Source organism: Apaloderma vittatum, unplaced genomic scaffold, assembly GCF_000703405.1.
Source record: "Apaloderma vittatum isolate BGI_N311 unplaced genomic scaffold, ASM70340v1 scaffold13975, whole genome shotgun sequence".
Classification (NCBI taxonomy): Eukaryota; Metazoa; Chordata; class Aves; order Trogoniformes; family Trogonidae; genus Apaloderma; species Apaloderma vittatum.
This window is the reverse complement of record NW_009715606.1, coordinates 17,022-28,306: the sequence shown is the minus strand read 5'-3', so window position 1 is coordinate 28,306 and position 11,285 is coordinate 17,022. Positions and strand designations below refer to the sequence as shown.

Below are 11,285 nucleotides of genomic sequence, written 5' to 3'. Positions count from 1 at the left end.
GTCATCCTCCAGAGATTATGAGTTTAAATCACAGTTAGAAGTAATACTAATAATAATAGCAAGCAAAGTTTTTTTTTCATTTGGGAATTTTCCTTTCTCTGGTCTTAGAGTAATTTTTGCAGCTTTTTTCAGGAATTTTGTGAGCTAGAAATGTGTTTTTGTGGAGGGTCTTGCATAATCACATGGTTCTGGGAGCTGGGCACCAACCTCTGGGAGCTCTGCTATTGACCTGGAGATAGGCTGCATAATAAATAAATCTGCTTTTGATAGTTCTTGTTATTACAGCTTGGTTTAAGACAAATGCATGGGTTTTCAAATGCATTATGTACTGATCATACATCTCTCAGACAAGTACTATGTAAAATACCTCAAGCTTAGCACACAGGGCCCAGCACTCAGTCTTGGGGAGCAGGGTGGCCCTGGGATGGGCATTGATCCCAGCCATCCTGAGCAGAACAGGGCCCTGAGGGATGGCCAGTCAGGAGCCCCTCATACTGCCGCAGGGGGCCAGTGTTAGTCCACATTTTGGAAAGCCTCTAAGATTGGTGTCAAAGAGGTGACTAAATAGAAAGGAAGTTTATGATGACATGCTGGGAGGTCCCCTTCCGAGCAGGGGGAATTAGCCTGGGGTCAGGGAGGAGGAAACTTGCAGGTTTCACAAGAAAAGTAGGAATCACCAGCAATTCAGAGGCACAGTCTACTTGGACCCTAGGCCCTCATCCACTGGAGGGTGATATATGTGCTGTAGAGGTCTGTCAGATCCCCACAAGTAAGTCAGAAGTGTTCCCACATCCAACTTCTGTTTAAGATTGCCTTTGCCATAGAGGCATCAATCTCTGTCCCCTTCTCCTGGCAGCACTCGACATCCTACACCACAGTGTGATTTAACTTTGTTAACACTGGATGCCTAGATGAAAGCAACACCCTCCAGCCATTGCCAGGCACAGAGTACAACCTATGCAAATGCCAGGCCTGGCCCCTGGAGAAATGCAGTGCCTCTCCATCTGTGCAGGTGGTGAGAAGGTCCCTGGGAGAGGCTATCACCAGCCCCTCCATCTCATCGTCCTTGCTGGCTTAGCCCACAGCATTGGTGCTGTGCCACCAAAAGCCTCTGGAACAGGATGTCTCGATGGAGCCCAATTGGGGCAGTATATTGCTGAGCCTTGTTCCTCTCCCTGGTGGGGTGAGAAGTTCCTGGAGCCACGGGCAAGCGTTCAGCAGCATGTCGAACTCATGTTGAATCACAGAGCATAAAGCAAAACAGGCCAGTTATTGACTAATGTTCGCTGCGGCTCTGGGCTCTCCCCAGCCCCCTTCAAATCCATGTGGCATCTGTCACAGTCTTCTTGTTCAGATGGTAAAACTTTATGGTGCTCTTTTATCACCGCCTTACAGAGCGCCGGCTACAGCCTTCCTTTGCAGGGGTGGCGATGCAGCAGTGGGATCCTGCTGTCCCCTGCCGGGCATCCCCAGCATGGCTTGCAGCGCTGACCCGGGTTTGGATGCTCCAGAGGGCATGGTTTAGTGGCTACAGCAAAGGATGCGGGAGCACACATACGATTTTGTCTTTAGCTCTTCTGTTTTTGTGGCTTCAGGCCAGGGGAGAGAGGTCTGCCAAGCTCACCTCAGGATGCTCTCAGATCATTCAGACTGGTTCGGAAACTGTGGACCACTGGTGGTAAAAGGCAAAGCAAAACTGCTAACTGCAAGGAGGTGTTTGCACTTAATGAACTCACAGCTGCAATTCATTGGTGCTTCCAACGAATTGGGTCCATCTACCATCCGCCAGCCGCCATGAAAATCCGTTTCCTCTCCGTGCCAGGTGACCTGACGAAAGGAGGGCACAGGGAAGTAGCACTTGGCACCACTGCAAAGGCTCTGGGCAGCTGCCTGCTGGCTTCCTGTACCTTGGCTGCCAAGGCAGAGATTGGTGTCAGTCTGTATCAGACGGACACTTTGGTGGAAGGACATCTCACCTCCACTGTTACTGCTCAGGGAGGGGACCAAGGCTGCCAAACAAGGCTGCTGGACATGATGCTAATAGCTGAGGGCTCAAAGAAAAGAGAGGGGGAAATAGCAGAAACAAATATCTAGAGCATTGTGCAAGGCAGTTTGGGAACTGCTTTTACATGATGGGCAGTGAGTGAGAATAGCTAAGTCAAGCATGTTCCCACAGTTTGTGCCAGAGCACAGCTTGTGGTACCCTACACCCCGAGACAGGAATCTCTGCTCACAGCAGTGCTCTTGCAGCATCGCCCTTGTGTAGATGCAAAGCAAGAGGTGTGTGCTGCGCCCCCACAGCCTTCCAAGGGCAGCTGCTCAGCACAGATGCTGCACTGTGGCCTTGGTCAGGGAAGAATGACCACAGTAGCTGTGCCACAGCAAAATGACATGAGTAAAGTGTGAGGAGGGAGAGATGAAGATGAGGCACAACATCACCATGAAATGCTAACACTGAAATAAAATCCTCTCAAATCAACCCATATATCACTGGAAGCAGCCTGTGAATGTGAATCCTGGCTGGCAGCCAAAGTGCAAATGGCAAGCCTCTGTGCAAGAGAAGTGGCTTAATGTGCAGTAGAGACCACTGTGATTATGTGTCCCAGAATAAGCTGTGCTAGTGCATAGGTTTGGCAGTATTGGTTACAGGCTATTAAATCCCTCTAAAGGCATAAGTTTTCAGTCCTCTTCTGACTGCACAAACTCATTCCTAAAAACCTCATCAAAATGTACTCACATTGAGGGTATCATCTACCCACTTGAACAGATGCAGAATGAGAAGGGACCCCTCTACCAATAAAAGCCCGATTCATGTAAAGTTACTTTGTAGGAGTACTAGCCAAAACTTTCCTAGACGGAAAGAAGGAGCTGCTAAAGGACTGTCATTACGAAACAGGCTGAGGATACCTGTTCTGCTCACTTCATGCTCCTGTCCTGGGCACTGGAGTGAGAGAGGAACTAGTGCATTGATAAACAGTGAGTGGAGAAGACGTATATTTACCCCAGGCTAAGGGTCTCCCAGACTGGGAACAAAGACCCTCTGCAGGCCCACTCAGAGGACAGAGGTTGGGAAATAGCTAAGTGAACATGGGAGGGAGACAGGAGGTTTAAATTGTTAATCTGCCTTTCCCAAGTAGATTCTGTTCCTCCATCACCACCACCACCCATAAATTTACATTTATTTTAAACCCTGGGGCTTGTTGCTCTCCCATAAAGGAAACGTTGCCATCAAGGGCACTTAGAAAATGTCATTCAGTTTCTGGCTAAGAGCTCAGTGCAGTTTAATAATAGCTCCAAAGTATCAGCCCAGCACACTGCATTGCCCATGTTGGCAATGAGGACCCCCACCACTGGAGGAGGCAGCGGCTTGCTGCACTGAGAGGTGCTGGGTGCTGCTGAACAATGGGTATTGACAGTGCTCAGGATTCCACTGTGGTGTTTGTGCTTTTCTTCAAGCCTAAGCTCATGGCTCGAAGTGATACTGAAATGTCTTCTTATCATCTGTTTGCTTTTTAAGTAGTTTTCTAGCTTCCATGTTTCTAAATAAACACCTGAAATTCAATACATCAATGTTAAAAAAGCAAGACAGCAAGGAAAAAAAAGCATCCAGACTATTTGCACAACCTCGGGGCTCTTAAGCCAGTTTGGTGATTTCTGGAAGCAGAGGGCGTTCCTGGAGCATGCAGTGATGCACTGGGACAGGGCATGAGGAACACCCAGGCAGTGCTCAGCCACAGCGGGCAGGGCGGTGGGGTGCTGCTCCTGGGCTCTTCCTCAGCCTTCGTGTGACCTTCCCCACTGATGTGCCCCTGTTTGCTTCTTGAAAAGGAAGTTTTGACACATTGCTGAATCATCAGTTGTGGAAACCCAGTAGTTCTTTCAAACACTCATGGTGGTGTGGGAGGACAAGATGAAACAGGAAGATGCAAAGGCAGTGCCAGTGCTGCAAGGCAAAGACACATTTAGGGACTGCACCTTTCAGCTCTGCCCCTCAGGATGCTCTGGAAGCCCTTCTCCAGGGGACTTTTCCATTTTTCACATGGAAAATGTGCTCTGCCCTCAAACGTTGTTAGCATTGCCTGCTGCAAAATCCCTGTCACTTACCACCTTCTAAGTGCTCAGAAAAACACTATCTGCAGTTGTTTACAGGAATTATGGACCCGTTTTATGAGCTCAGATATTTGGCTGTCCTGGGAAAATCCCACTCTGAAGTACAGATCAAGGTACTGTGGAAGAAAAGCTGTCACTATGCCCTTGGACCAAGTTGCCTACCCCTAGGACACATCAGTACAACACATTCAGCTTTGTGATCTCAGGCAGGTGAGAAGGGATCATGGAAGACAAGCTCAGCCAGTTGCTGCTTCTCCGCACTGCTGCCTATGTGTGAGCTGAGCGTGATTCACCCAGTCCCTTGTCCGCACTGCTGCCGGCTTCACAGCCAGTGCAGTGAGGGGCAGGGGCTTCACTGACTCACCCGGTGCTGCCTGTGGCACAAGGTGAGCTCACTGACCTGTGAACCCATGGCCCCACAGGCACCAGACGTCCCTGCTGCCCGCCGGGACTGTGCTGTTGCTCACATGTCCTCTGTGTCAGGACTGCAGTGACTCGGTGGTGCTGCCGACACAGCCTCTTCCATCAGCCAGCAGCAGTTGGGGATCGAATCAGTGACCCCCAGTGAGATGCACCATGTTCAAGCATGGAGGAGTGTGGGGCTGGGATCTAGAGCAGGCCAGCGCTGTCCCATCTTGGCCTTCAGAAGTGCCAAGGGCTGCCCCTCTCCAGAGGTGGTGTGTCCCGTAGAGAACTCCCAGGCTGTCTACAAAATCCAGCATGAAAAGGTCAGGGTACCTATGCACCCCGCTCCACGTGTCAGGATACTTGTGCAACCCTGGGGCCATTCCAATTACTCTGGTGACTACAACACAGAAATACGTTTCACTGAGGTTCCCAAGAAGAGGAAAACTCATCTGCCCTGTTATGGTGAGCCTGGTCTGTAGGGCCCTTGGGAACAGATCTGATCAACTTGTTCCTGTGGCTGCACATCAGGCCAGACACTGCCTGAGCCATACTGGTTAGAGTCTGGCAAAACCGTCACGGTGAGCAGCAGCCATGGTGGGGGGCTCAGCTGCAGGAGGCAGGGGGCTGGGTTGCCCCAGGAGCCTCACAACTTGCCAAAACTCTGCTGCACTCTCTCCAAGAGCAAATATCATCATCCTCACAAATGGTTAACCTGCTGGGATCTGCACAGCACTAATGACTTCACATGCGCTTAATCAGCTTGGGCTTCCAGAGCCTCCTCCTCGGGAGCTGGAAAGGCTGTGTACCCTGGGTGCAAATGCTCCCAAAGCCGCACCCCCCCCTTACCAATCATTAATCACCACTGGGCCATGAGCAAGCAGCAAGCAAGCTGGAAAAGGCCAAGTCTCCGCAGCCCTGGCGGGAGCAGGGGGAAGCAGTGCTGACCGGTTCGGTGGAGGCAGCTCACTCTCCGATCACCCTCCCCTGGGAGGCCCTGGTGGAGGTGGCCAGTCCTGCAGGCACTGCCCTTTCCTTCAGGAAGGTCACTTGGTCCTGGGCGCAGGAGGCTCTGCCTGTGGCTGGGAGCTGCTGGGCTGCGCCTGAGGTGGGAGCTCTGAAGAGGAGCTGTTCTGCGGTTCTGCACCGCAGTCTTCATCTCTTCACCATGCGGCGCAAAGTGTTTTGGAGTGTTCTGGAGTACACCTGCCGATTGCTGGGCATCTCCACTGCAGCAGGTAAGAGCGAGCTCTTTTTCTTTGGCACAAAAAAGGCACTGAGTGGATGGTGGGACCCCTGAGCTGTCTCCTTGCCTTTGGCCAGGTGCAGCCACTGCTTTATCCTGTGAGGGGGAACAGGAAACTTGTTCACTTTTGCTTTTGGACCGAGGGAGGGGGAGTGCTGGATCCCTGGCCAGGGTCTTTGCAAATGCTGTGGGAGGTACAGTGAGACATCAGAAAGGAAGACCCAGCATTCAGTACGGCAGAGGACAAGCTAAAGCACAAATGGAAAAGAAAACAAAATTATGTTCTCGTAAAATAGACATGAGCAGAGGCAAGATGTGAATGAGATTGAAAAGCAAAATACTCATGGCTGTGTAAACTGCCAGGCTGCTCTGTGGGATGTGAAAAAGAAGGAGGAGTTCCTTGTGCTGTGCACAGTGAGATGTTCTGTGCCAGGCAGGATGGAGAGGTCCCAGCTATTGCGGCACAGTTACTGCCAAAGTGCTGCTCTGCCTCTCTAGCAACCCGTCAGGGAGCAGGCCCAGGAAGCAGTTCAGGTTATAGCTGCAGTACAAACACCATAAATTCACCCATCTGGCTAGTTGCACTTTCTCACCCGCTGCCAGGGGCTGCCTGGGACCAGTGTCCTTTGGGTTTGGTGACACATCCAAGTGCTTGGTTTTAGGTGAAATGCAAGTCTTTTAAGCCAGATATCTTAGGCACAGTGCCTCACCCAGAAAGACTGAACTGTGGTAAATAACCCTCTTATATGGGGGATCTCCAGGTGGGATCTGGGGAAACAGCTAAGGCAGAGGACAGGGGTTCACCCTGGCACTGCTGCTGACTCACTGTTTACAGGATAGGACAGACAGTGCTCTCTGCCTCAGTTTCCCCATCTGTAAAGCAAAGATCAAAATGCCTGATTTACCTAAAGGCTGGAGGTGTGAACCAGAGGTTCCTGGTGAGAGGTGACGAGTCAGTGCCTGTGGTTCCTGTGTCAGACCCCTAGGGATTTCAGATTCAGACGCTGCAGAGTAGGTCACAGTCAGCCCTCCTGCCTCCGCATTTCCTTTGTCAACTGCAGACAGCCATGAGAGACATTTTGCTCAGGTCAGGGGCAAAGTAGAAAGCCCACAAGTCAGCTGAAGAGAGCACAGGTCCCTAAGGACATCGAAAGCCCATCTGGGAGGCTGGAGGCTGTGCTCTGGAATGCGCTTTAAATGACTGATAACAGAGAGAGATTTGAGTCTCTGAGTTTATACAAACTCTCAGTAGATAAGCGCACATCATGATGAGACTACAACAGTCAGGGGCTGGGACACAGCTTTAACCAGCAAATGCAAATGTCTTACTGTCCTTTCCCCATCACAATCCCCCTCAGGCCCACATGAGCCCCATGCTGGTCACATTCTCTCTTAAAGTTCCAAGGAAACTCATACAAACCTTCCTGGGAGAAAACATGAGCTTGTTGCCATGGGAAAACTAAAGCTGGAAAAGCAGAATTGAAAGTAGCTTATAATTTGGAAGCGTCTTAATTGAATATAATCTCTCCTGATTTTTTTTCTTTTTATTATTTTGCAGAAAGAGGTCTGCACCTCTTTCTGTAGTACTTTTAGAAGTGAGCAGTGTATTTGTCTCTCTCTGCTGAGCATCACAGAGCATAGACAGCTATACAACCAATCTCTCTGCTTTTCTGTAACTCTGATAGGTTCCTGGTATCACTCGACTTTCCCAAAAGGCCAGTAAAGAATGAGAGGTGCCAGTGTTTTATTATTCTGTATGTCTCAATGGAGTAAGAAAACAGCTTGATGCAGTGTTTAGTGCCGAATGAGGTGTGTGAGGTTTTTGCATGAAATGGAAAACATGCAGAAGAGAATCCCATGGGTTTTGTTTGAAAAAAAATAATGAAAGGGAGAGTGCATCAGCCTCATTAATTGATTCTGAGAAGGCCTGGCCAGCTCCATAAGCTGCTTGCAAATACAGAATGCTGCCCACATAGTATAAACCTCTCCTTCCCCCAGGATCTTGGAGAGTAATGACTGTCTGCAATGGTGGGTCTACAGGTTTTCTTATGTACAAGAAATCAGACAGCCCTGCCTTCGTGGCAAGGTAGCTAATAGTGATCAAAGAGCCTCATGATTTGGTACCATGTTTGGGGCATCTTTGCAGTGCAAAGATTTTAGGCCTTGTGATTTCTGCATCTAGGAGAGAGTCCTTACTTATTTCTTAATTCTCATGCTTTCAACCATTTAATTCCTAATCATGTGCCTTTAGCCACATGGTTTGGATAAGATCCAAATCAGGGCAGCAACTAGTCCAAACAAACACCTTGGAAACACTGCTTTACTTCTTGCAGATTCTTCATCCAAACAGCCTTGTGGATAAAGCAGAAGCTGTGCAAAATGAGGAAACCTCCTCATCCAGAGCAGAGACTTGAGCATAACAGCTGAGCTGTTGAATTCTGCATTCAGCTGCAGGGAATGAATGAATGAATTAATGAATGAAAGAATGAACTCCACATTTGTAGGAAAGATTATAAAGACGGGTTCTCAGTCACGAGATAACAAAAGACAATACTTTGCATGTAGGATTACACAGCTCACAGCTTCACAGCCCTGTGATGAGACTGATTTCCCTGTGTCTCTGCCCGGGGCTGGAGAGGAGGGTAGTGCGTGAACCCCATGTGTTGCGCTGGCTGACAGGGGCCAGATGCTGCAGGTTACACAGGGGAAAACAAGGAAGATCACAGCACCCCAGTGGGGTTTGCGTGGCCAGGATGATGGGAGAGCTGCATGCTCAGGCAGAGATCCACCTTGTGGACCTTACGGACACTGGTCTGCACCCATGCTTGGGAGCCTGGTACCCTTCTTCAGCTGGGGCAAACCACAGCTCTGAGAAATGAAGCCAACCAACACCTCAAGCCTTGGCCAGCATACACTAACCAGGACCAGACATGACATTCTTGAACACCAGTGAATGAGCAGGGACTGCTCAGTGAGATATGTAGACATCAGGCATAGACTTCCTAGAGTGATGCCCTTGCCATGAGACCTGAGCTCCACACTGCTGGCACCTGCGCATCCTGACAGTCCGCCTGTGTCCTGATCCACTTGCTGCAGCTGGTGCAAGGCACTTAGTTTTTGCTCCATTTTGGAAACAGTCTTGTGGGGAATTGAAGGATGTAGAATGAAATTTTCCATCCCCTGAAGCTATTTGCCCCCAACAGCCACTCCAGGGAAGATTTTAGCCTTGCTAATACTCTTCATCCCCTTTAAACTGACTCCCCAGTGTGCTGTGCTGGCCAGGACACTGAGGGGACATTCATTCACTGGTTTTAATCTGCCTGCTCACTTTATATGTTTTTCTGTTTGGCTAGCAAAGGATCTTGATGCCATGGCTACAGCCTTTTGTGAAGGCAGCTGGCATGGTTCCCCATCCTGCTGCTACCCTGCAGCCACATGTTGGCTGCAGCAGGCCTGGGCAAGCAGGGAGGATGGGGCAGTGAGGCTGGCAGGCACTGAGGAAACCTGGGCAGAGAGGTCTCCACATCGTGAGGGGACAGAAGTGGATGGGACAGCAGGAGGGAATTCCCTGTCTCAGCTGTGATGGAGCAATGTGCCAGTGGGTGGAAGGGACAGAGGACACTGCTCCTCACCTCGTCCAGCTTTCAAAGGCCAGCTGGTATCCCCAGAGCACCTCTCCCCAGCCCACGCAGTGGTAAGGCTGCTGTGCTAGGGATGCAGCTGGGACGAGTTTCTGGACTGTATGTCAAGGCCAGCATTTAGCTCTGATCCCCCTGGGTTGGTGTGTCAGCATGAATCACTGGTGCTGGCAGTCCTAACGTGCTGCACAGCATGGGAGGAGCAGCCTCTCCAGACCCTGGGGAACCCGAGGCATTGATCCTGGGAGCTGGTAGGGCACCACAGAGTCGGGAACCAACCCTGCAGTCAGCATCTTTCCTACCTTGTCTTTCTAGTGCTGATCGGTGTGGGCGTAGAAACTCTGCAGCGAGGACAGTTCAAAAGCCTGGCTTTCTATCTGCTGTGAGTATTTTTGCCCTTGAAGTCGGAGCTGGCAGGGATGACACATTCAACCCCTTCACCATATTAGCATGAGACTAGACTGCTACAGCAGCAGGGAACAGTGTCTGAAGGTCTAGTGAATTCAGATATTTGTATTTATGTTTTAGAAAAAGTAAGCCATTTCTGCAACTACTGTATCACCTATTGCACCTATGGCAGACCAGAGGTGACACTGGCTGCAAGCTGACTCCCAGAGGACAGAAGAGCTTTGAGCTCTCCTCCATGAACTGACTGAACAGAGGGTGTTCAGACCCCAGTATACAGATTCTGTTTTGAACTGGATAATAAATCCTGGCCCTCTGTGTCCCTTCTGTCACCTGGAGAGTATACTCAACTCTAGGCCAGCCCCCTTAACAACTCTATCTTTCAGTTTTTCAGGGGTTGCAGTTACTGTCTGTGAAGGATTCTTCTTTATCAGTTTGTTCCTGGAGATGTGCTTCACGTGAGTAGACCCTGTCCAGTCTTCTCCAGCCCTGGTGGGACCTCCCTAAGGCAAGTTACCCCTTACAGACTAACTGAGATATAAGTGCCTGACCAAAGGTCCTGCCGCTAATGCCATGGCAAGTGCACTCAGACAGAGGGGAGGTAAGTGGGGCCATGTCTGCAACCAATTAAACCTGTGCTTTAACCCAAGCTGTGCCGTAATTTCCTGAGCATCAGCACAACAAACCCTAGTTCACAGCACCTGCTTAACACAGAAACCCTACAAGGGATTGGGGTTGAGGGAAAAGCTAGATCCCCAGGGTGAACTGCAGCTCCCTCCCAGAGACAGCACAGAAGTTCAAATTAAAATGCAGAAAATCCATACGTACTTCCCAGAGGCTGAGCACTTCTGCTGTCTTTTAGCATAAACTCAAAATTTTGATAGATTAGAGGCAACACCTCACTCCAGGTAATGCCGAGCTCTGGCAGAGGTAGACCCTGGCCTCTTCTCCCCATGGGAGAGGCTCAAGCTTTGCTTACATTCACCAACCAACTCACTGGTTTCCCGGAAAAACAGAGTGAGGATCTGCACATCTAGATGGGTGATGATTAGGTCCAAATCTTCTTGTCATATGCTTGGTGCCCCATCCCACAAAGACCTCTGTTTGTCTCCCCAGATACAAGCCTGACTCCCTGGCACAGGCCTGCTGGAAGCGAGCTAGACGTCCGGGGAGCTTTCAGAAATTTCTAGGGTACACACTGCTCTCAGTGGCTTGCTTCCTGCATCCCGTCCTCGTCTGGCATGTCACCATCCCTGGTGAGGAGACCATGCTGGGGTGGGGAGTAGTACAGATGGAAGAGGAGCACGGTCTGTCGAGGGACAGGGGGTGGGGTTGTGTGGGGTGCTGGACCGGTTGCAGACGGTGCTAAGCTAGCTTGATCAAGCACTGCTTGGTGAGCTCTTCACCTTGCCCCAGCCCTCAGCCAACATGGCCTTCTCTCCAGGGTCCATGCTGGTGCTTACCGCCCTGGGCTACTTTCT

At 50.3% G+C, this 11,285-nt stretch overlaps 1 protein-coding gene across 1 annotated transcript in view; it reads left to right on the top strand.

Moving 5' to 3' along the window:
- Nucleotides 1–5,683: 5,683 nt before the first annotated feature.
- The window catches only part of TMEM72 (transmembrane protein 72), a gene marked incomplete at its 3' end in the record, with an annotated part of 5,978 nt that continues 376 nt past the window's right edge, over nt 5,684–11,285 (top strand). Inside the window, exons 1-5 of the mRNA XM_009869226.1 lie at nt 5,684–5,753; nt 9,715–9,781; nt 10,191–10,262; nt 10,921–11,060; nt 11,249–11,283. Of these exons, the coding sequence (XP_009867528.1) occupies nt 5,684–5,753; nt 9,715–9,781; nt 10,191–10,262; nt 10,921–11,060; nt 11,249–11,283 (384 nt within the window). The remainder of the gene's footprint in view (nt 5,754–9,714; nt 9,782–10,190; nt 10,263–10,920; nt 11,061–11,248; nt 11,284–11,285) is intronic.